This window comes from Neolamprologus brichardi, chromosome 15, assembly GCF_056152115.1.
Source record: "Neolamprologus brichardi isolate AB-2024 chromosome 15, ASM5615211v1, whole genome shotgun sequence".
NCBI lineage: Eukaryota > Metazoa > Chordata > Actinopteri > Cichliformes > Cichlidae > Neolamprologus > Neolamprologus brichardi.
The window spans coordinates 31,268,857-31,296,769 of record NC_142118.1 but is presented as its reverse complement, the minus strand read 5'-3'; the positions used below and the strand labels follow the sequence as shown (position 1 = coordinate 31,296,769).

At 42.1% G+C, this 27,913-nt stretch overlaps 1 protein-coding gene and 1 long non-coding RNA gene across 4 annotated transcripts; both read left to right on the top strand.

Moving 5' to 3' along the window:
• Positions 1-4,558: 4,558 nt before the first annotated feature.
• Positions 4,559-7,994, top strand: LOC148098581 (uncharacterized). 2 transcript variants are annotated; one of them, XR_015720748.1, is made up of 4 exons: positions 4,559-6,413; positions 7,261-7,378; positions 7,475-7,637; positions 7,813-7,994. It is a non-coding gene; the product is annotated as an uncharacterized LOC148098581 (long non-coding RNA). The 2 variants fall into 2 exon arrangements; XR_015720749.1 differs by lacking the exon at positions 4,559-6,413 and having other exon boundaries at positions 7,190-7,378.
• A 6,427-nt stretch (positions 7,995-14,421) lies between these two features.
• Positions 14,422-26,461, top strand: LOC148098580 (uncharacterized). Of its 2 annotated transcripts, XM_087852691.1 has the most exons (9): positions 14,422-14,953; positions 21,883-21,963; positions 22,971-23,018; positions 23,117-23,149; positions 23,561-23,608; positions 23,707-23,739; positions 24,215-24,262; positions 24,361-24,393; positions 26,106-26,461. In XM_087852691.1, the coding sequence occupies exons 1-9, from the start codon at positions 14,422-14,424 to the stop codon at positions 26,354-26,356; spliced, it is 1,107 nt and encodes a 368-aa protein (XP_087708817.1). In that variant the 3' UTR covers positions 26,357-26,461. The 2 variants fall into 2 exon arrangements, with proteins under 2 accessions (XP_087708817.1, XP_087708816.1); XM_087852690.1 differs by lacking the exons at positions 22,971-23,018; positions 23,117-23,149 and having other exon boundaries at positions 14,481-14,953.
• The last annotated feature ends 1,452 nt before the right edge of the window (positions 26,462-27,913 follow it).

The window sequence follows — 27,913 nt, the reverse complement described above, 5'->3', positions numbered from 1 at the left end:
CTAAAAATAGTATGTCCAGATGAACAGATTCAGCATTCTGGTACTCTTTAAAGAATGTAAAAGTAAGGTTTGAGATTAGCCTATAATTAGATAAGTCAGCTGGGTAAAGTGATGACTTTTCTCTTGTTTATAGTCCCCTCATGCTTCAAGAGGACCACCGTCCTGAAGAAACCTAATGTGAGCTGACTCAGTGACTGTCACCCAAGAGCACTTACGCCCATTGTTATGAAGTGCTTTGAGCATATAGTCAAAGTTCACATCACATCTTCAATGCCTGCTCGACCAGTTTCAGTTTACCTACAGGCCAGAAAGATCCACAGATGATGCAATAGCATTAGCTCAGCATATTGCCCTCTCCCACCTGGATCATAAAACACATGCAGTGGTGTGAAAAAGTATTTGCCCCCTTCCTAATTTCTTAGTTTTTTTTTATTTTATTTTTTTGCATATTTATCACACTCACATGTTTCAGATCATCAAACACGTTTTCATATTACACAAAGATAATATGAGTAAATACAAAATTTACTAAGGGAAATAAGCTATCCATACCTACCCGGTCCAGTGTGAAATAGTAACTGCCCCCTCTTGTTAAATCATCAATTAACAGTTTTTGTAAAGCTGAGTTCAGTTTCACTGGCCACACCCATACCTGATTATTACAGACCTGCTGAATGAAGAAATCACTTAAAGAGAACCTGTCTGACAAAGTGAAGAAGGCTAAAAGATCTCAAAAAGCCAAAGAGCTTCACAATCTACAAAAACAATATGAGAAACAAAGTCATTGACATCTATCCATCTGGGAAGGGTTACAAAGACATTTCCATCGCTTTGGCACTGCAGAGAGTCATTATCCACAAATGGAGAAGACTTAAAACAGTGCTGAACCTTCCCAGGAGCAGCCTGCCTACCAAAATTACTCTAAGAGCGCACTGCCGACTCATCAAGGAGGTCACAAGAGAACAGCCAGAACAGCATCTAAAGAACTGCAGACCTCACTTGTCTCAGTTAAGATCAGAGTTCATTATTCAACAATAAGAAAAAGTCTGGGCAAAAATGGCATCCATGGGAGAGGTCCAAGGAAAAAACTACCATTGACCAAAAAGAACACAAGGGCTCCTCTCATATGTGCCAAAAAACATCTTAATGATCCTGAAGACTTTTGGGAAAATATTCTGTTGACTGACAAGACAAAAGATGAACATTTTGGAAGCTTTGAATCCCGTTACATCTTTTATCAAACTAACACAACATTTCATAAAAAGAACATATAGCAACAGTCACACATGGTGGTGTTATGTGATGGTCTGGAACTGCTTTGCTTCATGACACCTTGCTGTAATTGATGGAACCATGACTTCTGCTCTCTACCAGAAAATCCTGAAGGAGAATGGCCGGCAATCAGTTCATGTCCTGAAGTGGACATGAACTGAACATGAACTCATGAAGTTGGGTACTTGGGTTATACAAAAGGACAATGATCTGAAACACATCAGTAAGTCCACCTTTGACTGGTTAAAAACCCTCAAAAGGAAACCAAAATAAAGGTTTTGGATGGGCAGGTGACACTACCATCATTCGTTGTATTTCAGATGGAGACGAGTCTGCTTACAGAGCAGAGGTGAGAGCCCTGACATGGTGTCAGGAAAACAACCTACTGCTACCTACCCTGTCACTTGGTGTTCGCTCGCTCTGTAGTAGAGTATCACTTCCTGTTCCTGCTCAAACACAGTGGTGTTTCTGAGTAGCTTATTTGCTTAGCAGTTTAATTAACAACTTTTAAACATTCTTTTTTCAGAGTATAATCTTCACGTGCTTCATCCGAAGCACACTTTCTGTGTACTCACTACCTAATTTATAGCCAAAGTTTTCACTCACTGTCTCTGTACTGTTTTGCTAGCTTAGCTTAGCTCGTAGCCGACTCGTTAGCACCATGGCTACTTCACCTGTCCCTCCTGCACTTTCTTGCTCATTGTGTCAGATGTTTAGTTACTCCTCGGCCTCCTTTAGCAGTAATGATATCTGTAACAAATGTAGCATATTTGCAGCTCTGGAGGCCAGGATTACTGAATTGGAGACTCGGCATCGCACCCTTCATTCACCCTTAGCTAGCCAGGCCCCTGTAGCTGGTGCAGCCGAAGATAGCGTAGGCCCCGCTAGCTGTTCCCCGGCAGATCCCAAGCAGCTGGGGAAAGAGGGCGGCTGGGTGACGGTGAGGAGGAAGCATAGTCCTAAACAGAAGCCCCAGGTACACCACCAACCCGTTCATGTGTCTAACCGTTTTTCCCCACTCTGCGACACACCCGCTGGGGGTCAAACTCTGGTAATTGGTGATTCTGTTCTCAGACATGTGAAGCTAGAGACACCGGCAACCATAGTCAATTGTCTTCCAGGGGCCAGAGCAGGCGACATTGAAGGAAATTTAAAACTGCTGGCTAAGGGTAAACGTAAATTCAGTAAAATCATAATTCACGTCGGCAGTAATGACACCCGGTTACGCCAATCGGAGGTCACTAAAATCAATATTGAATCGGTGTGCAACTTTGCCAAAACAATGTCGGACTCTGTAGTTTTCTCTGGTCCCCTCCCCAATCAGACCAGGAGTGACATATTTAGCCGCATGTTCTCCTTAAATTGCTGGCTGTCTGAGTGGTGTCCCAGAAACGATGTGGGCTTCATAGATAATTGGCAAACCTTCTGGAGGAAACCTGGTCTTGTTAGGAGAGACGGCATCCATCCCACTTTGGATGGAGCAGCTCTCATTTCTAGAAATATGGACAAATTTATTAAACCCCTCAAAATATGACTATCCAGAGTTGGGACCAGGAAGCAGAGTTGCAGTCTTACACGCCTCTCTGCAGCTTCTCTCCTCCTGCTACTCCCCCAAAAACCCATCTTCATAAAGACTGTGTCTGCTTCCAAAAAGAAAAAAAACAAACTAAAAACCAGCAACAAACAACTTAAACATAAACAATTACAAAGAAAGAACAATACAGTATCCACATCTGAACCAAAGAGTAAAACAGTGAAATGTGGATTATTAAATATTAGGTCTCTCTCCTCCAAGTCTCTGTTAGTACATGACTTAATAATTGATCAACAAATTGATTTACTCTGCCTTACAGAAACCTGATTGCAGCAGGATGATTATGTTAATTTAAATGAATCAACACCCCCGAGTCATTCTAACTACCAGAAATCTCGAAGCACAGGTTGAGGGGGCGGTGTGGCAGCAATTTTTCACACCAGTCTATTAATTAATGAAAGACCAAGACAGACTTTTAATTCATTTGAAAGCCTGATGCTTAACATTGTCCACCCCAGCTGTGAAACTCAGAAACCAGTCTTACTTGTTATCATCTATTGTCCACCCGGCCTTACACAGCAGGGTGAACATGGTTGAAACGCAGACAGACCAGCGACCAGCACATGAGAAGACACGACTTAAATATACACAGAAGAACATCGGGAGATTACACACAGGTGGGGAACATAGCTAGAAGTAATTGACGAGACGAGACAAGGGACAGAAACAAAAAAAAAAAAAAAAAAAAAGACAAGGAGCATAAGTCCAGAAACACATGAAAACGATTCAAAACAAAGCTAAACCAGATCAAACATGAGTCCACAAAAAAGTTCAGGGGGGTCGACAGCACATGAGCCAAATCCAGAACAGTTCAGGGGGGCGGCCGTGTGGACAGCAGCGGCGGCGGCAACGCAGGCGAAACAAGTCAGGAGGAAGGCAGTGGCGGCAACAGAGCAGGTCCGGAGGCCAACGGCAGTGTAGCAACCGCAGCACCAGACGAGGAGGGACCAGACGAGGAGGGACCAGACGAGGAGGGACCAGACGAGGAGGGACCAGACGAGGAGGGACCAGACGAGGAGGGACCAGACGGCAGCGTGGCAGCTGCAGGTGGTGACGCTGCAGGCGATGGTGTGTAAGTTGCAGGTGGTGGCTGAACGGACTCCCTAGAGCCGTCAGCGGACACGAGGATATGCTGGCTGGGTCCTCCGGGACCCCCAGCTAACGAGACGTGATGCCGGACGGGCTCCTCGGACCGTGCAGCTGACGAGGCGTGACGCTGACTAGGCTCTCCTGAACCCCCAGCTGACGAGACGTGACACTGGCGGGGCTCTCCAGAACCCCCAGCCGTGCTACTGGCTGAGCTAGCAGCAACATAGGAGACTGAATGGCAGACTGAACTCAGGGCAGCTGGGCAGCAGACTGAACTGAGGGCGACTGAAGTAATGGTTGAGATGATAATGGTGGTGGAGTTGGCAACTGAGCTAAAGGCAGCAGGGCTGCAGACCGAGCTGCAGGCAGCGGGGCTGCAGACTTGAGCTGCAGGCGGGGCTGCAGACTGAGAGGGGGAGGGTGAAGATGAAGTTTGTGGAGAATGAAATCCTGAATGAGCGGGTGCAGTTAGTCCAATAGCCAGGGGTGGCCGGAAATGAGCTGCTGTAGCCTGGCTTCCACAGCGCGGAGCAGCTCACTCTCCCTTATGCTCTAGCCATAGGTTGACCAACCTGGAAGCAGAGTCGATTATGACCTCCTGAAGTTCCTTGGGTGGGGCAAATGCCGATGGATCCATAATGTGGCTGGTCAGTAATGTCACAGCGAACGGGATGAGACATGTGGAGGAATTAAATGAGGATCCAAGCGCAGGTACTCGTAGATGCGAAGGAGATTTATTGAAAAAATAAAGCACAAGGTGGAAATGGCAAAACGGAAACAAAACTAATCTATACTGGGACAAACTAAACTACTGAACAGCAAACATGAACACGAACATGAAGGAAGGTGAGCAGTTGAACCTGAAGTTGGACAGCAGGGTGAACACGGTTGAAACACAGACAGACCAGCGACCAGCACACGAGAAGACACGACTTAAATACACACAGGTGGGGAACACAACTGGAAGTAATTGACGAGACGAGACAAGGGAAGCTAAACTGAATACACTCACATAAGACACGGACCTTCACAATAAAACAGGAAACAAGAAACAACTACACAAAGATGCAGACTAGACACTAAACTAAACCTACAGGAGGGCACCAGAACAAATCTACACTAAACATGAGACACAAAACCTAAGAACTAATCCCTTAACAAGAATAAACAAAAACATAGAATTCTACTAATAATCAACAAAGCACAAGAATCAGAATACAATCCAAAATTAAACCAAAACACAAGAACTCAAAATGCTGGGTCAAAATGACCCAGAACCGTGACACCTTACTTTTTTTCATGTTTGTCAAATAAAGGATGGTTAAAATTCTTTGAGCCTTTAAAAAACACACCTGATTTGTCTGCTAGATGTGGATGTGATTGTTAGCTTCAAGCCACGGCACATCTTGGAGCCACTTTTCTGAAAAAAGTCTTTTCTCTGGCTCTGGTTGGTGTTTCTTAGCTAGTGGTGGCACACCAAAGAAGCTGCTTAATGTCTGTTGTTTTTTTGGACATTTAGCTGGTGACAAGCAACACATGTAAGATTAAATGAGACAGTCAAGTACGCAAAGTGTCACTACGCATTCCTAATTTTTGTCACGCATTCGTACCTGCGTACCAGTTATGTGCACCCCTGTCTATAACACACAGCCAAACAACTACTCACTCAATAACTACTATCAAATTATCATATCTATTCAACCTAACATACATGTTTTGCATTTAATCTGTCAAGTTTGTTGTTATAACTAATAACTAATGCAGGAAAATGGCATGTTTCTTTAAGGTTTTGTTCTGCTTGTTCTATATTGTAAACAGAGCCAATTTTACACTGTATAATTTCCATAGGATTTATTAGTTTCAGATTTTTTTAGTCATATCATATGATCTCATTTATTCTGTACTGCTAAACAAAACAATGTTTGGTTTCTCAAACTGTCCATAATTGCTAGTGATAAATTCATTGGTTTCAGGATGCACCTTCTGTATCTTCAAACAAAAGATCAGAACAAAAATATAATAATTAAATACATTTTTCCGAAGAAAGCCACATCTTGATACATGCTGGTTTAACATAAGGATCTAAAATATGTCACACTATGTTGTTGGTTGAATCTCAGATTTGTTTAACATATGCAGATGCAAGTGTAAAACCATTGCTTCAGTGGTGGACCTCGGCTGGTGGTGTGTGAGGAAACATGTATTCCCTTGTAGTGTACCTTTGCCTCAAATAAATAACTAAATACTTTTTAAAAGAGGAATTTCCTATAAACAAACAAATGCAATAAAACTCAGTCCTTCGTCACTGTAAATGTTTCACTGAAATTCCATAAAAAAGTCAGAACTCTCATCACCTGACCACTTTTTAGCCAATGAGCTGTTTTTCACCCCTCCCCCTCACTTCGTGACTTCGAGTTGAGGAGTACCGACACCGATGCTGGTGTGGAGAAGCCAACAGGTAACTTTAAACTTTAAACTTTCGAATTTTGCCAGCTTTGTAGCCCAGCAACTGGTCAGATTTAGTTTTGTTGAGATTTTTCTTTGGTGTATATTCCTTGATTGAGTTTTGTATTTCAATGTAATTCTCATGCTAAAGCTAGCTTTTTTGATGACACGCGGTTGTGTATTTAATTAGTCAAGGTTAAATACCTAGTCTAACACACACCTTTTTAGTTAAACTGTAACATTTGAAATTACTGAGATGTTAATATTTATTCATCCATCCCACTGTCTCCAGATTTTAAGCAACGCTGAAATATAGGTGACACGCTATTAATGAGACATTTCAGATAACCGAGGTAGCTAACATTTAACTCTCTGGAGTGCAGATTATATGACCAATTTACGGTGTATCAGCAACATGCGTATATAACAGTTTTTAAAAATGTGTTGATAGGCCAAGTAAAACCAGAGTTATGATACACAATTTACGCTTTTTCCTGAAAACTGTTGTCAAGTTTAGTGCAGGAAAATATAAAAACGGTATTTTCTTAAAAAACAAAACATAGATACATTATTGCCTCTCAATTCAATTTTATTTATATAGCGCCAAATCACAACAAAAGTCGCCTCAAGGCGCTTCATAGATACAGAGAAAAACCCAACAATCTCATTTCCTATTGTGGTGGATAAATGAACATGAGCCGATAAAACAATTAAATCAAAAGTAGTCAAAAACAGCCGATTATACCATTGACTCCAGAGGGTTAAAGACACCTCCTGTGAAAGATCAGTTTTCATTATCAACTATTTTCCTGAAATATTAAATAAATTGTACTATTTTTTTTTTTCTTTTTCTGAGACAGTGTATTGCAATGAGGCCCCCGAGAGCAAAAATTAAACCAAAAGATGAAGCAGTAAAATTTTCATCTTTGGGGCAGGACAAAGATGGATTTGAAGTGAAATTCATAAATTCAGTAAAAGGTGAGGTACTAGGATACTTGTTGAGGATTTTTGGCGCAGTCATAAGTTTAACCATTGTAGTAGACCCATGTTGACATTTTCTATTTTCTTTGTAAGGTCGAGGAGTGTTTAGTAGGTGCAACTATAACAAAGGAGACTTCCTTCTGGAATATCGCGGAGACGTTGTAACCAAGAAGGAATATGAAAACAGAACAAGATTGTACCATGACACCTTAAAGGTTTTTCTTTTTGAATTCAGGTACAATGGACAACAATTGTGGTATGTAAATTAAAATAATTCATTTTTCAGCCTACTTTTTGCAAAAGTTGTGACGACCACATTAAGACAAACTGCTAGCTTGTTACAAATCCATATAATTAAAAATGTAATCAAATTGTTCAGCCTTTTTATAAACCTTGTGTAATTTTGTGTCTTACATGTTTTGTTATCTCAGCATTGATGCAGCCAGAGAGGATGGCTCATTGGGCAGACTGGTGAATGACGATCACGTGAGCCCAAACAGCAAAATGAGGACAATCACAGTAAATGGAAAGCCTCATCTCTGTTTATTTGCCATAAAAGACATCAAGCCGGGGGAAGAAATAACATACAACTACGGTGACTCTGACTGGCCATGGAGAGTAAAGGTACATATTATATTTACATTTACCGTAGTGTAGTGTAGTATTGTATAGTCTCAACTTATCTGTGTTGAATGGATGTTAACATACTTTTGTGTTTGCTTGCACAAGGTTTCAGAGCACCCTGACCGTTCTCAAGCTGATGTGCCCATGGCATCGTCCTCCTTTGAAGTTGATGAGCAGGTGACTAATTTTCTGGTGTTGTTATTATTGCAACAAGAACACAGCCGAGTTGTTTGGATGTTGATAGTGAGGGTGTTAGACACAAGTCCTATAGTGTTGGTTAATGTAAGATACCTACATTATGAGGACTGTGTGTGTTTTGGATGCGTAAGTCTATTGAAAGATGGGCTCTCAAGTCTTTGTGTAACAGAGACCCTGCAGTGTATGAAGCTTTCAGGTACATTATTATGAGGACTGTGTGTGGATACTGCCGAGAGTCATGTTGGTTCACACTGGAGAATTAATTTTCACTCAATATTACTTCATTACATTTACCTCATTTATGTCAATAACCAGTGTACCTTCATAACTGTATTGTATAGTCTCAACATATCTGTGTTGAATGGATGTTAATGTACTTTTGTGTTTGCTTGCACAAGGTTTCAGAGCACCCTGGCCGTCCTCAAGCTGCTGTGCCCATGGCATCGTCCTCCTTTGAAGTTGATGAGAAGGTGACTAATTTTCTGGTGTTGTTATTATTGCAACAAGAACACAGCCGAGTTGTTTGGATGTTGATAGTGAGGGTGTTAGACACAAGTCCTATAGTGTTGGTTAATGTAAGATACCTAGATTATGAGGACTGTGTGTGTTTTGGATGCGTAAGTCTACTGAAAGATGGGCTCTGAAGTCTTTGTGTAACAGAGACCCTGCAGTGTATGAAGCTTTCAGGTACATTATTATGAGGACTGTGTGTGGATACTGCCGAGAGTCATGTTGGTTCACACTGGAGAATTAATTTTCACTCAATATTACTTCATTACATTTACCTCATTTATGTCAATAACCAGTGTACCTTCATAACTGTATTGTATAGTCTCAACGTATCTGTGTTGAATGGATGTTAATATACTTTTGTGTTTGCTTGCACAAGGTTTCAGAGCACCCTGACCGTTCTCAAGGTGATGTGCCCATGGCATCGTCCTCCTTTGAAGTTGATGAGCAGGTGACTAATTTTCTGGTGTTGTTATTATTGCAACAAGAACACAGCCGAGTTGTTTGGATGTTGATAGTGAGGGTGTTAGACACAAGTCCTATAGTGTTGGTTAATGTAAGATACCTACATTATGAGGACTGTGTGTGTTTTGGATGCGTAAGTCTATTGAAAGATGGGCTCTCAAGTCTGTGTGTAACAGAGACCCTGCAGTGTATGAAGCTTTCAGGTACATTATTATGAGGACTGTGTGTGGATACTGCCGAGAGTCATGTTGGTTCACACTGGAGAATTAATTTTCACTCAATATTAATTCATTACATTTACCTCATTTATGTCAATAACCAGTGTACCTTCATAACTGTATTGTATAGTCTCAACGTATCTGTGTTGAATGGATGTTAATGTACTTTTGTGTTTGCTTGCACAAGGTTTCAGAGCACCCTGACCGTCCTCAAGCTGCTGTGCCCATGGCATCGTCCTCCTTTGAAGTTGATGAGCAGGTGACTAATTTTCTGGTGTTGTTATTATTGCAACAAGAACACAGCCGAGTTGTGTGGATGTTGATAGTGAGGGTGTTAGACACAAGTCCTATAGTGTTGGTTAATGTAAGATACCTACATTATGAGGACTGTGTGTGGATACTGCTGAGTGTCATGTTGGTTCACACTGGAGAATTAATTTTCACTCAATATTACTTCATTACATTTACCTCATTTATGTCAATAACCAGTGTACCTTCATAACTGTATTGTATAGTCTCAACGTATCTGTGTTGAATGGATGTTAATGTACTTTTGTGTTTGCTTGCACAAGGTTTCAGAGCACCCTGACCGTTCTCAAGGTGATGTGCCCATGGCATCGTCCTCCTTTGAAGTTGATGAGCAGGTGACTAATTTTCTGGTGTTGTTATTATTGCAACAAGAACACAGCCGAGTTGTTTGGATGTTGATAGTGAGGGTGTTAGACACAAGTCCTATAGTGTTGGTTAATGTAAGATACCTACATTATGAGGACTGTGTGTGTTTTGGATGCGTAAGTCTATTGAAAGATGGGCTCTCAAGTCTGTGTGTAACAGAGACCCTGCAGTGTATGAAGCTTTCAGGTACATTATTATGAGGACTGTGTGTGGATACTGCCGAGAGTCATGTTGGTTCACACTGGAGAATTAATTTTCACTCAATATTACTTCATTACATTTACCTCATTTATGTCAATAACCAGTGTACCTTCATAACTGTATTGTATAGTCTCAACGTATCTGTGTTGAATGGATGTTAATGTACTTTTGTGTTTGCTTGCACAAGGTTTCAGAGCACCCTGACCGTCCTCAAGCTGCTGTGCCCATGGCATCGTCCTCCTTTGAAGTTGATGAGCAGGTGACTAATTTTCTGGTGTTGTTATTATTGTAACAAGAACACAGCCGAGTTGTGTGGATGTTGATAGTGAGGGTGTTAGACACAAGTCCTATAGTGTTGGTTAATGTAAGATACCTACATTATGAGGACTGTGTGTGTTTTGGATGCGTAAGTCTATTGAAAGATGGGCTCTGAAGTCTTTGTGTAACAGAGACCCTGCAGTGTATGAAGCTTTCAGGTACATTATTATGAGGACTGTGTGTGGATACTGCCGAGAGTCATGTTGGTTCACACTGGAGAATTAATTTTCACTCAATATTACTTCATTACATTTACCTCATTTATGTCAATAACCAGTGTACCTTCATAACTGTATTGTATAGTCTCAACGTATCTGTGTTGAATGGATGTTAATGTACTTTTGTGTTTGCTTGCACAAGGTTTCAGAGCACCCTGACCGTTCTCAAGCTGCTGTGCCCATGGCATCGTCCTCCTTTGAAGTTGATGAGCAGGTGACTAATTTTCTGGTGTTGTTATTATTGTAACAAGAACACAGCCGAGTTGTTTGGATGTTGATAGTGAGGGTGTTAGACACAAGTCCTATAGTGTTGGTTAATGTAAGATACCTACATTATGAGGACTGTGTGTGGATACTGCCGAGAGTCATGTTGGTTCACACTGGAGAATTAATTTTCACTCAATATTACTTCATTACATTTACCTCATTTATGTCAATAACCAGTGTACCTTCATAACTGTATTGTATAGTCTCAACGTATCTGTGTTGAATGGATGTTAATGTACTTTTGTGTTTGCTTGCACAAGGTTTCAGAGCACCCTGACCGTCCTCAAGCTACTGTGCCCATGGCATCGTCCTCCTTTGAAGTTGATGAGCAGGTGACTAATTTTCTGGTGTTGTTATTATTGTAACAAGAATACAGCCGAGTTGTGTGGATGTTGATAGTGAGGGTGTTAGACACAAGTCCTATAGTGTTGGTTAATGTAAGATACCTACATTATGAGGACTGTGTGTGTTTTGGATGCGTAAGTCTATTGAAAGATGGGCTCTGAAGTCTTTGTGTAACAGAGACCCTGCAGTGTATGAAGCTTTCAGGTACATTATTATGAGGACTGTGTGTGGATACTGCTGAGTGTCATGTTGGTTCACACTGGAGAATTAATTTTCACTCAATATTACTTCATTACATTTACCTCATTTATGTCAATAACCAGTGTACCTTCATAACTGTATTGTATAGTCTCAACGTATCTGTGTTGAATGGATGTTAATGTACTTTTGTGTTTGCTTGCACAAGGTTTCAGAGCACCCTGGCCGTCCTCAAGCTGCTGTGCCCATGGCATCGTCCTCCTTTGAAGTTGATGAGCAGGTGACTAATTTTCTGGTGTTGTTATTATTGTAACAAGAACACAGCCGAGTTGTGTGGATGTTGATAGTGAGGGTGTTAGACACAAGTCCTATAGTGTTGGTTAATGTAAGATACCTACATTATGAGGACTGTGTGTGTTTTGGATGCGTAAGTCTATTGAAAGATGGGCTCTGAAGTCTTTGTGTAACAGAGACCCTGCAGTGTATGAAGCTTTCAGGTACATTATTATGAGGACTGTGTGTGGATACTGCCGAGAGTCATGTTGGTTCACACTGGAGAATTAATTTTCACTCAATATTACTTCATTACATTTACCTCATTTATGTCAATAACCAGTGTACCTTCATAACTGTATTGTATAGTCTCAACGTATCTGTGTTGAATGGATGTTAATGTACTTTTGTGTTTGCTTGCACAAGGTTTCAGAGCACCCTGACCGTTCTCAAGCTGCTGTGCCCATGGCATCGTCCTCCTTTGAAGTTGATGAGCAGGTGACTAATTTTCTGGTGTTGTTATTATTGTAACAAGAACACAGCCGAGTTGTTTGGATGTTGATAGTGAGGGTGTTAGACACAAGTCCTATAGTGTTGGTTAATGTAAGATACCTACATTATGAGGATTGTGTGTGGATACTGCCGAGAGTCATGTTGGTTCACACTGGAGAATTAATTTTCACTCAATATTACTTCATTACATTTACCTCATTTATGTCAATAACCAGTGTACCTTCATAACTGTATTGTATAGTCTCAACGTATCTGTGTTGAATGGATGTTAATGTACTTTTGTGTTTGCTTGCACAAGGTTTCAGAGCACCCTGACCGTCCTCAAGCTACTGTGCCCATGGCATCGTCCTCCTTTGAAGTTGATGAGCAGGTGACTAATTTTCTGGTGTTGTTATTATTGTAACAAGAATACAGCCGAGTTGTGTGGATGTTGATAGTGAGGGTGTTAGACACAAGTCCTATAGTGTTGGTTAATGTAAGATACCTACATTATGAGGACTGTGTGTGTTTTGGATGCGTAAGTCTATTGAAAGATGGGCTCTGAAGTCTTTGTGTAACAGAGACCCTGCAGTGTATGAAGCTTTCAGGTACATTATTATGAGGACTGTGTGTGGATACTGCTGAGTGTCATGTTGGTTCACACTGGAGAATTAATTTTCACTCAATATTACTTCATTACATTTACCTCATTTATGTCAATAACCAGTGTACCTTCATAACTGTATTGTATAGTCTCAACGTATCTGTGTTGAATGGATGTTAATGTACTTTTGTGTTTGCTTGCACAAGGTTTCAGAGCACCCTGGCCGTCCTCAAGCTGCTGTGCCCATGGCATCGTCCTTCTTTGAAGTTGATGAGCAGGTGACTAATTTTCTGGTGTTGTTATTATTGTAACAAGAACACAGCCGAGTTGTGTGGATGTTGATAGTGAGGGTGTTAGACACAAGTCCTATAGTGTTGGTTAATGTAAGATACCTACATTATGAGGACTGTGTGTGTTTTGGATGCGTAAGGCTATTGAAAGATGGGCTCTGAAGTCTTTGTGTAACAGAGACCCTGCAGTGTATGAAGCTTTCAGGTACATTATTATGAGGACTGTGTGTGGATACTGCCGAGAGTCATGTTGGTTCACACTGGAGAATTAATTTTCACTCAATATTACTTCATTACATTTACCTCATTTATGTCAATAACCAGTGTACCTTCATAACTGTATTGTATAGTCTCAACGTATCTGTGTTGAATGGATGTTAATGTACTTTTGTGTTTGCTTGCACAAGGTTTCAGAGCACCCTGACCGTCCTCAAGCTGCTGTGCCCATGGCATCGTCCTCCTTTGAAGTTGATGAGCAGGTGACTAATTTTCTGGTGTTGTTATTATTGCAACAAGAACACAGCCGAGTTGTTTGGATGTTGATAGTGAGGGTGTTAGACACAAGTCCTATAGTGTTGGTTAATGTAAGATGCCTACATTATGAGGACTGTGTGTGGATACTGCCGAGTGTCATGTTGGTTCACACTGGAGAATTAATTTTCACTCAATATTACTTCATTACATTTACCTCATTTATGTCAATAACCAGTGTACCTTCATAACTGTATTGTATAGTCTCAACGTATCTGTGTTGAATGGATGTTAATGTACTTTTGTGTTTGCTTGCACAAGGTTTCAGAGCACCCTGACCGTCCTCAAGCTGCTGTGCCCATGGCATCGTCCTCCTTTGAAGTTGATGAGCAGGTGAGTAATTTTCTGGTGTTGTTATTATTGTAACAAGAACACAGCCGAGTTGTTTGGATGTTGATAGTGAGGGTGTTAGACACAAGTCCTATAGTGTTGGTTAATGTAAGATACCTACATTATGAGGACTGTGTGTGGATACTGCCGAGAGTCATGTTGGTTCACACTGGAGAATTAATTTTCACTCAATATTACTTCATTACATTTACCTCATTTATGTCAATAACCAGTGTACCTTCATAACTGTATTGTATAGTCTCAACGTATCTGTGTTGAATGGATGTTAATGTACTTTTGTGTTTGCTTGCACAAGGTTTCAGAGCACCCTGACCGTTCTCAAGCTGCTGTGCCCATGGCATCGTCCTCCTTTGAAGTTGATGAGCAGGTTGCTGTACTGTTATCACCAGACATGGTTGAAGCCCTAACGCAGCTCATAAGCAGAAGACTAGAGTGTGGAGTCCCGGAAGAAAACCCCTTCCTCTTTGCAAGATCCAACTGTTTGACTCCTTACAGAGGACAGGACTGTCTCAGGATTTATGCAAATGACTGTGGTGCACAAAGTCCTGAACTCCTTAGGTCAACACAGCTACGCAAGCATGTTGCAACTTTGTCACACGTCTTGAACCTAAAAAATCACGAGCTTGACCAAGTTGCTGACTTTCTAGGCCATGATATCCGTGTCCACAGAGAATTTTACAGACTTCCAGAGGCTACAACCCAGCTGGCAAAAATATCAAAACTACTACTTGCCATGGAGAAAGGGACCCTTGGAAATCTCCAAGGCAAAACATTGGAAGAGATTGAAATTGAAGGTATTTCTAAGTAGATAGTATTTTAAGGTGTCTAGTTTTTAAGCTTTTGAGTGTTCTTAACACAATATATTTAATAACCTTACTTTTACATTAAAGCTGTTAAGAGAAACAAGGAATGTTTGTACCTGCTGTTTAACATCTCCAAAAAGTTGATTCTGTTCATCTGGACATAGCTGAAGTTGATTCTGTTCATCTGGACATAGTGTTTTGTGGGAGAAATGTTTCGTCACTCATCCAAGTGACTTCTTCAGTCTCAGCTGACTGCAGGTTTCAATCTTATAAACAGTACATTTGCATAATGACTGAAACCAGCCCACTGAAGGAACAATGGGCTTGGAGGTCAGTCCTTAATCTTAATTATGCAAATTCTCACGACCATTGATCAGCAACCACTGACCAAAACCCACTGATCAAAGACCACTGATCAATGGCCATGAATACCATTCACAGAGAGCTCTTCTGTGTTGTGCCATGCGCTTCGCCAGAGGTTGTTTGGTTTCCCCGATGTATAAATCCTGGCAATCCTCCTGGCACTTAACAGCGTACACTATTTTACTCAGTTTGTGTCGGGGGACCCGATCCTTGGGGTGGACTAGTTTTTGGCACAGTGTTTTGGGGTTTGAAAGCCACAGAGACCCAGTGTTTAGATAAAATGCGTCTCAACTGCTCCGATACTCCTGACACATACGGGATCACTACAGGTTTTCGCTTGGGCAGCAGTTGTCCTTCTCTCCTGGATCGGCTGGAGCTTTCTTTAGGTGCCTTTCCAGCTTTGACAAAAGTCCAGCTGGGATAACCACATTTACTCAGGGCCTTCCTGATGTGATGTTCTTCTGCCTCCTTGGCCGCTGTGTCAGTGGGGATGGTGTTCGCTCCTAATGACACCCAGTTTGTGCTCCAGTGGATGATGAGAGTCAAACCTTAAATACTGATCCGTATGTGTAGGTTTACGGTACACGTCAGCTTTTAGATGTCCCCCATTACTGATGGAAATCTCAGTCTAAGAAAGCTAACCTGCCACTTTTCATAGCCTCCCTGGTGAATTTCATGTGTCGGTCCACAGAGTTCATGTGATCCGTGAATTGTGGTACGTCCTGAGATTTGATTTTCACCCAGGTGTCATCCACATACCTGAACCAATGGATTGGTGGTGTTCCAGGGTAGGATAGCAAAGCCCTCTTTTCCACTTCTTCCATGTACAAATTGGCCACGATGGGTGAAACTGGGGAGCCCATGGCACACCCATGTTTCTGCCTGTAGAACTGACCCTTGTATGTGAAGTAGGTGGAATGAAGACACAGTTCCAAAAGCAAACACACTTGGTCGATGCTGAGAGTGGTCCTGTTGCTGAGGTTGGTGTCATAATCTCTTACGGACTACCTTCAATGCTTCCGTGACTGGGATGCAAGTGAAGAGAGATGTAACGTCGTACAAGACCATGGTTTCATCTGCCTCCGTAATGACATCTCTCACCCGTCCATCCATCCATCTTCATCCGCTTTATCCGAGGCCGGGTCGCAGGGGCAGCAGCCTAAGCAGAGGCCCAGACCTCCCTCTCCCCAGCCACCTCCTCCAGCTTATCCGGGGGAACACCAAGGCGTCCCCAGGCCAGCCGAGAGATATAATCTCTCCAGCGTGTCCTGGCCTGCCCCGGGGCCTCCTCCCGGTGGGACATGCCCGGAACACCTCGCCCAGGAGGCGCCCAGGAGGCATCCTTGTCAGATGCCCGTACCACCTCAGCTGGCTCCTTTCAATGTGGAGCAGCAGCGGCTCTACTCTGAGCCCCTCCCGGATGGCCGAACTTCTCACCCTATATCTGAGGGAGAGGCCAGCCACCCTTCGGAGGAAGCTCATTTCTGCTGCTTGTGTCCGCAATCTCGTTCTTTCGGTCACCCTCTTCACCACGACGGACCGGTGAAGCGTCCGCATCACTGCAGCCGCAGCCCCAATCCGTCTGTCAATCTCCGGCTCCCTTCTCCCATCACTCGTGAACAAGACCCCGAGATACTTGAACTCCTCCACTTGGGGCAGGAACTCATCCCCGACCCGGAGTGGGCACTCCACCCTTTTCCGGCTGAGAACCATGGCCTCAGATTTGGAGGTGCTGATCCTCATTCCCGCTGCTTCACCCTCGGCTGCGAACCGTTCCATTGCGAGCTGGAGGCCCTCACCCGATGAAGCCAACAGAACCACATCATCCGCAAAAAGCAGACTTGAGATTCTGAGGCCACCAAAGTGAAAGCCCTCCACTTCTTGGCTGCGCCTAGAAATCCTGTCCATAAGAATTATGAACAAAACCGGTGACAAAGGGCAGCCCTGGCGGAGCCCATCACCCACCGGGAACGAGTCCGACTTACTGCCGGCAACGCGAACCAAGCTCTGGCAACGGTTGTATAGGGATCGAATGGCCCGTAATAATCGGCCTGATACACCATACTCCCGCAACACCTCCCACAGGACACCCTGAGGGACACGGTCGAATGCCTTCTCCAAGTCCACAAAACACATGTAGACTGGTTGGGCAAACTCCCATGCACCCTCAAGTATCCTTGAGAGGATAAAGAGCTGGTCCAGTGTTCTGCGACCAGGACGAAAACCGCATTGTTCCTCCTGTGTCCGAGGTTCGACTAGCAGACGAACTCTCCTTTCCAGCACCCTGGCATAGACTTTCCTAGGGAGGCTGAGGAGTGTGAGCCCCCTGTAGTTGGAACACACCCTCCGGTCTCCCTTCTTAAAGATGGGGACCACCACCCCGGTCTGCCAGTCCAGGGGTACTGCCCCTGATCTCCACGCAACATTGTAGAGGCGTGTCAACCAGGACAGCCCTACAACGTCCAGAGCCTTCAGGAACTCGGGGCGGACCACATCAACACCAGGGGCTCTGCCACCAAGGAGTTGTTTAACTGCCTCAGTGACCTCGCCGCCGGAAATTGGTAGGTCATTCCCCTCATCCCCAGACTCTGCTTCCTCCTCGGAAGACGTGTCAGTGGGATTAAGGATGTCCTCGAAGTATTCCTTCCACCGCCTGACAATTTTCTCAGTCGACGTCAGCAGCGCTCTGCCAGCACTATACACAGCGCAGGTAGAGCACCGCATTCCCCTCCTGAGACGCCTGACGATTTGCCAGAATCTCTTCGAGGCAGTCCGAAAGTCTTTTTCCATGGCCTCCCCGAACTCCTCCCACACCCGAGTTTTTGCTTCAGCCACTGCCCGAGCCGCATTCCGCTTGGCCTGTCGATACCTGTCGACTGCCTCCGGAGTCCCACAGGCTAACCAAGCCTGATAGGACTCCTTCTTCAGCCTGGTGGCTCCTTTCACCTCTGGTGTGCACCATTTGGTTAGGTGATTACCACCACGGCAGGCACCAACCACCTTGCGGCCGCAGCTCAATGCAGCAGCTTCGGCAATGGAGACGCTGATCATGGTCCATTCGGACTCAATGTCCCCAGTCTCCCTCGGAATGCTGTTGAAGCTCTGCCGGAGGTGTGCGTTGAAGATCTTGCGGACTGGGGCCTCTGCTAGACGTTCCCAGCACACCCTCACTACGCGTTTAGTAGGGGTGCAACGATACACAAAATTCACGGTTCGGTTCAGTTCGATACTTTGGTGTCACGGTTCGATATTTTTTCGATACAAAAAAAATGTTCATGCCTTTTTATTAATTTGTCATTTATTAAATTTTCACGGCACATTCTGCACCACATCTCTGTGCGTTCATCATTTGTTTGAAGCCAGCTCACCTCCTGCAACCACTTTTCTGAGAATACGCGCTTCTTTTGTGGTTCAGACTCCATTTCTTTGGAGGTGAAGGAACACCAAAGTAATTGCTTAAAGGATTTTGCTTCTTCAACATCTTTAAGAGTTCTAAACAAATGTCTGTCCTCCTCCAGAAAATCCTATGTACGCAAACACGCGTTGCAACTTCTTATCTTGTGCGCGTTTTTTATTTTGACAGCGAATGCGCACCTGCGGACCACTTATGTGCAGCCCTGGTTATTTAGCTCGTCATATTGCAGCCACAGAAATTCTTTTGTCCATGAAACCATAAAGCTGTACTTTCTTTTTGCCTTATAGTCTGATTTGTCATAACTTTTCCGTTTTGTGGTAAGCTTTGTTTGGCTGTCACTTCTTCACACTGACCTGTCTTATTTGGCTCAGCAGAACTAAAATATATATCCTGCTGCTTTTACACATGCACTCACATAACGCTCAGCGATTCTCTGCGCGATCAACCTCTCACATGTTTAAGCTTGCTGCGGGAGATTTCACTTGTCATGTTTGCATAGTAAGCTAACGATTGATAAGATGTCAGAGGAATTGGTGCGCAAATTATCATCACTCACCAATCAGTACTGTCGCTCTCTATACGCAGTTCGCACGATTGCAAAGTGAAAGCAAAAAACAAGCGCAAATTCAAACGCAATTTCAATATGTCACATATTGACAGTGGCTCACCGATGCCAATGATATAATTACCCAGCTACATTTCCGAAAGAATGCAAAAGCATTGACATATATTTTGCGAGCCCTGTGTCTGATTGAGGAATCACTCATCTTTGGAAAAGAGAGTTTATTACAGAGAAATGGCTCTTTCCAAAATAAAAGCTATACTATACGCTTCTTCTGGGCTATATTCTCAGCACCATATTAAATATATCAGGTCCCCATAAGGAGAATCATGTGCTAACGGCTGTCTAAATGACTCGGGTAAAGTTTGTAGCATGCGTGCTTGTTGTTTTTGTCTGCTTCCACTTGTCTTTGCACTAGGATGATGTCGGAGTAAATGTGCAGTCATATTCGTTGTGTTCCCACTAGTGCTGTCAGCGTTAATCTGAAATGAGGTTAACGACACAACACCTCCGTTAACGAGCTACTGCGGATTGCCTTGTGCGTGGGGCTGGACGGCCAACACAACGAGCTAACTGCGCTAACACACTAGTTCCCACCCATGTAATTGAGCATTGCTGGCACATCCAACATACTGTTTTACTTTAATCCATGACGCGCTTACCTTCAGGGTCATACTTCACATGAAAACCAAAATAGTTCCAAACGCCAGATCTGAATGAGGGTGGGGGAGGTTCAATTTGCCATGTTGCAACGAGCTTAGCTTCTGTCTCACTAGCTTGCCCTGCGCTCAGTGAATCTGCGTTCGACTACTCCGCCTAGGCTGCACTGTCGAGCGCAGATCCACTGAGCGCTCAACACAGACAGCATCGTCAGAAGGGAAGTTGATAAAATAAATTAAAAATGTTGTATTGTTCGATACATATGCGTACCGAACCGAAAGCACTGTATCAAACGGTTCAATATCGATACGAGTATCGTTGCACCCCTAGCGTTTAGGTGCACCGGTTCTGTCCAGCGTCCTCTCCTGCCACCTGATCCAACTCACCACCAGGTGGTGATCAGTTGACAGCTCAGCCCCTCTCTTTACCTGAGTGTCCAGAACATATGTTCGCAGGTCTGGTGATACGATTACAAAATCAATCATCGATCTGCGGCCTAGAGCGTCCTGGTGCCACGTGCACTTGTGGACACTCTTATGTTCGAACAAGGTGTTTGTTATGGCCAAACTGTGATTTGCACAGAAGTCCAATAACAAAACACCGCTCGGGTTCAGATCAGGGAGGCCGTTCCTCCCAGTCACGCCCCTCCAAGTCTTGCTGTCGTTACCCACGTGAGCATTGAAGTCTCCCAGCAGGACAACAGAGTCTCCAGGTGGAGCACCTTCCTCTCCATGGTGATTTTGGATGCTGGGGGCTTTGCATTGCTGAGACAGCCAAAACTTTCGTCTGTAGTTGCTATGCTTCCATTTCTGCAATATTGTTGTTACGAATTGCTGTTTCTGTGGCTGTGATCAGCTCCACTAGCGGGATTTGTGGACACTCTTATGTTCGAACAAGGTGTTTGTTATGGCCAAACTGTGATTTGCAGCAAAATTCAGCCCTTGAGCAAGGATGTTTTTCTCTGTTTCGGTGAGCTGTCTGTCAGACAAATTCTTCACCCACTTGTCCACATCCTCTGTGTCGCATCCTTGTCTCTTCTGGTCACTGAGGACACTCTCCGTATTTTGCCGTGGTTTCCGACGTACAACAAGTAAGTCAAACTTCCTTTGTTGCCTGGTCTTAGACTTCTTGTGCTGTGCTAGACGAGCCTTCTCAGTAAAGTCAAACACCTTTTTAAGAGTATTCTCATCTAGAAGCATTGTCAGTCTCTGTTGGATCCGCTCCTCTTGAGATTTTAGCATGTCCATGGTAAAATTTGTTTGCCTCACCCGTTCATTAAGCAACTGATGCTGTGCCTTCTGGAGGATTTTTGTTGCCCGGAAGCCTTTAACGAAGAGCTCATTTGCAGACTTTTAGGAGTAATCCGGTTTTGTCTGCATCTGAGGCTGAATCTTAGGTGGTTCCTGTAATCCACCATCTTACGTGCTGTTTGCTCATACTGACGTACAAGCTTCAGGCCGTCCTTGCCAAAGTGGGTTAAAACGTCTTGATGCATTCAGAATGCCTCGATTCATAATCAAGGAGGGGGCCTAAGGCCATCTTACAGTGCTGTGATTGCAGCCATTCCCCAACTCTCTGTGTATGGTACTCATGGCTATTGATCAGTGGTCTTTGATCAGTGGGTTTTGGTCAGTGGTTGTTGATCAATGGTCATGAGAATTTGCATAATTAAGATTAAGGAACTGACCTCCCAGCCCATTGTTCCTTCAGTGGGCTGGTTTCAGTCATTATGCAAATGTACTGTTTATAAGATTGGGGAAACCTGCAGTAAGCTGAGACTGAAGAAGTCACTTGGATGAGTGACGAAACGTTTTTCCCACAAAACGCTATGTCCAGATGAACAGAATCAACTCTTGGAGATTTACTTACCTGGATGATTGAGAATGCATCAAGATGCTGCTTAACATATTTTTTTGTCAGATAACCTAGACTTGACAGACTCTGGTGAGAGTGAAGACGGCGAGGCTGACAAAGAATACCCACCAGCACAAACAAAAATGGGTAAATGCACCAACAAACAACTCATATTTATGTAGTATTCAGTTGAATGCAATATTGTGAGATGTTTCAGGTATACACAGTTATTTAAAAGGTAGTAGTAAGGATTATATGTGCACTGTAAGTCTTAAGTATTGAAAATGTCTTAATTTGTTTTGGGCTGAGGTTAATACACTGCTTAAGCTATTCTTGACATAGTCATAAAGATTGATGTCTGTCAAATAATGTCACTAAAGAAAGGTCTAACCAGATCAGTACAAAAAATGTAATAGTACTTACATTGATAGTTTTGTGTTGTGATGCTACAGATATCTAGCCAGAGATGTGTGTAAATGAATCAACCACAACGCAACAGAGCATTAATATTGAGCTACACTATTCAACTACAGAAAAGGGAACTAGGCAATTTGTTGAGGTACCTCCAGGGACCTCTGACAGTATTACCCACTTCCTACAGTGTGCCCACTGATGATGATTGTCTTATAACTGGACTGTTGGAGTATTGTGTTTACATTTTTACAAGGTATGCCGAGAACATCTCTTCCGCTTATCCTAACCCCAGCAAGTGCACTTATTGGACTTGGCTGCCCAGTCGATAAGGCGGGACGTTAGCATAGTGGTTAGCACTGTTGCCTCACAGCAAGACGGTCCTGAGTTCATCGGTCCAGGGTCCGCAAACATGGAGTTGTTTTCTCCATGTTTGCGTGGGTTCTCTCGGCATACTTCAGCTTCCTCGCACAGTCCAAAGAAACTGGGGTTAGGTTAATTGGTCACTCTAAATTGCCCATTGATGTGAATGTGATTGCATATAGTTGTTTTTCTCTGTGTTAGTCCTGTGGGAGACTGGCGACCTCAGTCATTTTAGGACTGAGCTATGGACCTGAGGATTACTTGTATTTATGGATGCCTCTCTCCTTGTTAGTGAAAATCATTGTCTTGTTAAAGGAAAGTCTAAACAGGAACAGAAAATGTGACTGCTATATTGAGCTAAAATACTCCTTGTACTATAGGGAGGAGTACTATGCCACCTGTAGAGGAACCTTCAAACACCTCAAACGGTATAACTATCCATCACCCTACATATTGATGGCTCTTCCATGATTACCAAGCCACTCATATTGTTTGTGATATTTTTGTTTTACTTTTCTATTTACAGATGTGGACTCGGCTGGAGAAGGCACATCACGAGGTACCACAAGAATAAAATATTTTAAAATATCAAGACACCTTTGAACAGATTATTTGAACAACAGACTAGCAAATGGTTATCTCTGTAACAGTGTTTGACAAGCTTTTTGATGTCTTTCATCTGTGTGGATGGCTTTTATGTTTTATTTCTAGTAAAATAGGTGTGTCCAAAGTTTTAACTGGTACTGCAGATATATCATGACAATTCACTGATATGCCAGCTGAACAAATGGTCAATGTAACTTTAAACTTCCTCAGTCATTTTAGGACTGAGCTATGGACCTGAGGATTACTTGTATTTATGGGTGCCTCTCTCCTTGTTAGTGAAAATCATTGTCGTGTTAAAGGAAAGTCTAAACAGGAACAGAAAATGTGACTGCTATATTAAGCTAAAATACTCATTGTACTACAGGGAGGAGTACTATGCCACCTGTAGAGGAACCTCCAAACACCTCAAACGGTATAACTATCCATCACCCTACATATTGATGGCTCTTCCATAATTACCAAGCCACTCGTGTTGTTTGTGATATTTTTGTTTTACTTATCTATTTATAGATGTGGACTCGGCTGGAGAAGGCACATCACAAGGTACCACAAGAATAAAATATTTTAAAATATCAAGACATCTTTGAACAACAGACTAGCAAATGGTTATCTCTGTAACAGTGTTTGACGGGATTTTTGATGTCTTTCATCTTTGTAGATGGCTTTTATGTTTTATTTCTAGTAAAATGCTTTCTAGTTTTGGGAAATGCAGTTAAGATTACTTTGAAAAGACACAATGCTTATTCAAATTCAGAATGAATAAACAGGTGTGTCCAAAGTTTTAACTGGTACTGCAGATATATCATGACAATTCACTGATATGCCAGCTGAAGAAATGGTCAATGTAACTTTAAACTTCTTCAGTCATTTTAGGACTGAGCTATGGACCTGAGGATTGCTTGTATTTATGGGTGCCTCTCTCCTTGTTAGTGAAAATTATTTTCGTGTTAAAGGAAAGTCTAAACAGGAACAGAAAATGTGACTGCTATATTGAGCTAAAATACTCCTTGTACTATAGGGAGGAGTACTATGCCACCTGTAGAGGAACCTCCAAACACCTCAAACGGTATAACTATCCACCACCCTGCATATTGATGGCTCTTCCATGATTACCAAGCCACTCATGTTGTTTGTGATATTTTTGTTTTACTTTTCTATTTACAGATGTGGACTCGGCTGGAGAAGGCACATCACGAGGTACCACAAGAATAAAATATTTTAAAATATCAAGACACCTTTGAACAGATTATTTGAACAACAGACTAGCAAATGGTTATCTCTGTAACAGTGTTTGACAAGATCTGATATGAAAGTTTGGTCAATATGACATGCCAGAATTTTACAAACATTGCATAGTTCATGACTAATATCCAGTATGACCTTAAAGTTGGCATGAGGAATTTTCTTCTCAGGTTCAACATTAGAATACTTTTCTTATTTTGGTTCTTATTTCAGTTTTGGGATTTGAAAGCCACAGAGACGTTATCTTTTAAGAAAATCCGTATCAGCTGTTCTTGTCCTTCTTCGCTCCTGGATTGGCTGGAGCGTTCTTTAGGTGCCTTCCCAGGTTTGACAAAAGTCCAGCTGGGATAACCTCATTTACTCGGGGCCTTCTTGATGTCATGTTCTTGTGCTTCCCTGGCCGCTGTGTCTTTGCTCTATTTTGTAATATCTTGATGACGCCCAAGTTGTGCTCCAGTGGATGGTGAGAGTAAAGCCTTAAATACTGATCTGTCTGCATAGGTTTACAGTACACATCGACTTGAAAGTTGGCTCACTTAAAGCTCCAGTAAACTCAGCTTAAATACTAATATTGCATATTAATACTTACCATTAATCATCTTCAAAAGCCTGATTAACAGTTCAAATGTTCATAACTATTCGAAAACAAAGATGGGAAACTGCTTATCTTGCTTTTTAAACCATATATGAAAACTACATTGGCATGTTAGATCACCTTTTGATTGAAATCTTTTTATTTTTATTTTAAGAGACAATATGAGAGTTTATTGTCAGTGTTGGTGATTCTGTAAATGTGTACATCTTTAAACTAATATTTTTTTGCACGAGTTATTTCTGACTCAAATGTTTTTTAATCTCCCATGTTTCACGGTTTTTATCAAATGAGAAAGAGGTTTCATGTGAGTCATCTTGTTTTGCTGAGTATGACATCAGAGTAGACTGTCCTACATTGTCTTCGGAACAGATTGTTTTGACTTTCAGAGGAATGGAAACAAATGTGTGCCTTACATCACTGGATCTTGAATGAGTCCTCAAAGTATCCTGGATATCTTTAGAGTTTTCATTAATGCTGGTTGTATCTGATCACCCAGAACTTGTCATAATGCCAGGTCTGAACTGGGCTACTGTTACAGTACAAAATCACATGAGAATAAGAGTGGTGGAAATGAGGAATAATTTGCTTGACAAACTAAGTGAAAAGATCAGAGGACAAAGCTGAAGTAATGGGTTGAACCTGGATTCTGCATGATTGGAAGTAGAGGACAATAAAGGAGGACATGATGAAACTGGATGGGAACTAATGTCACTTTGTAATTGGGTGTCCCGTGGCATTCACATAGTTAGAAGTTCTATCTTTAATAGTTTTCTTTGAGTTAATGTTTTTGCGGGAAAGAACGAGCTAGATCTTCTAATCAGAATATAGCTTTTAAGACACTGTATTTATCTAACATGGCAAAAAGCCAAACCCCCGTGTAAATCTAAAGCCCCACAGCTATTTAAACCAAGTGAAAAAATGCTGTGGTTAATGCCTGGACTTCTTTTTGATATGTGTACCATGAAATGGATTTGATGTTTACATCCATATTGTTCTTGAAGAGTAACTTTATAATAACTTAATAATTAACAAATCAAAAGTAAGCTGATCTTATTTTCTCTCCCCCTTGTAGCATTCCCTGGAAATGGCGCAGAAGGGGAAAATCCTAGAAGGAGACAAAAATGTCCATGGTCTCCCAAAGAGATTGCAGCAGTCATGAGACATTTCCGTGGGCACATTGCAAATGGGAAACTAGCCACTGTGACAGAAATCAAACAGTGTAAAAATGCTGAACGTCCTGTATTAGACAGTCGCTCTGTTCAAAATGTGAGAGACTTCGTCAGGAACCGCGGCATAACTCTAAAAAAAAGGAACAGCCGCTAAACGATTAATCAAGTTACAAAAATATATACACAGATGTTTGACATATATGTCATGTTTGCAAAAAGCACGTGTTCTTGTTGAAATAAACTTGAGTATTCACCATCAGATTGGCTATTATTTATTTATATATATATATATATATATATAATTTTTTTTTGTCTCTAAAGACCGTACTTAAAGGGAACATGATATGTGAAAAGCACCTTTTCTGTGCTTGAGCATGTATCTTATTACCAATTCAAGAACTCTGAAGATACACAACCCTGGAACCTTTTCTTTTGGAACTGAATATTTGTCTTTCAGTGAGGCTTTCTTATACTGAGGGGAAAAGTTCCTAAAAGCAAATTCTCATCAGCAGTTGTATAACTCAAATTAAGGAAGATATGTGCTTAATGTAAATGCATAATATACCAACTAGGAAATCTAACCTTTAATTGCTAGCCTTTAACAGAGAAGACCTGTAAATTCATGGTTGAAAAGTTACCTTTGGAACTCTTATCCCTGTATTGCTTTGACTTGAGCATTAGACATTTCATAAAGACTATAGGGAATTCACATTATAAATATGTGATGGCTCCAATACAAATCTAAGAATAAGGTTTGTCTTTGCAAATTGCATTGAGCTAGTTCTCAAATTCAGGTCTTTGTGTTTTGTGATGTTCGATTTTTGTCATAAGACCACGTTTTGTTAACTATTAATTTTAATATGCAGTAGTAGTGTTTGAGTTTAGCCATGTCCCACTTATTCATTTTTGGCCCTATAATATACTTTGGTGACAGGTATGTGTGTTGTATAGCCAGTGTCCTTACAAATCCTGTTGGGTGTTAAAATGTCTAATATTTTCATAGGCGGGGCTTCTCACCTAATTATCTATGTCCTGATAAGGTTGCAAAAAAACAGGTTCTTATATCTCTAGTTGTGTTGCGTGTATAGGAACTTTGAAGTGAGATCTGTGCTCTGTGGCTCAAAACAGATTTTTTGACGTATTCAGCATCTCTCAGGGGCAAGCGGAAAGTGGTGTCCCCATAGTCCACCACCTGGGCTGGTTTGGAAAAAGTGTCCTTGCAATACATAGAAACCCGTATAGGTGTGTGTGTGTGTGTGTGTACAGAAAATGACAAACTTCACAGGTTAGAGTCTTGATATTTATGTATAATCACCTGTGCAATATTCTTAATAATTGTATGTATAATTGTGCGATTTGTATATATTCGTGCTATTCCTTACATTTGCCTTAGGGATTAATAAAGTATTCTGATTCTGATATGCAGTTGTCAATGTATATACAAAGGTCCAGTTCCAGTCAAAGAAAAGCAGTATGTTTTGTTGTTGTCTCGCAAAAACATCAGAGCATTTGAGCCCGAGTGGCTCCCTTCCACACAGTAATACAGGGCTGCTCCTTTGACCTCTTGTGTAACATTACTGAAGGACATCCTGAAAGAGAACAATAGCAGAGAACAAAGTTAGACAGTGGTTCCCAAGCTTCTATCCACCCCAGGCTCTGCACTGACGTAATATGAGGACAGACATGATGAAAATAAAACGGTGAACTTTTG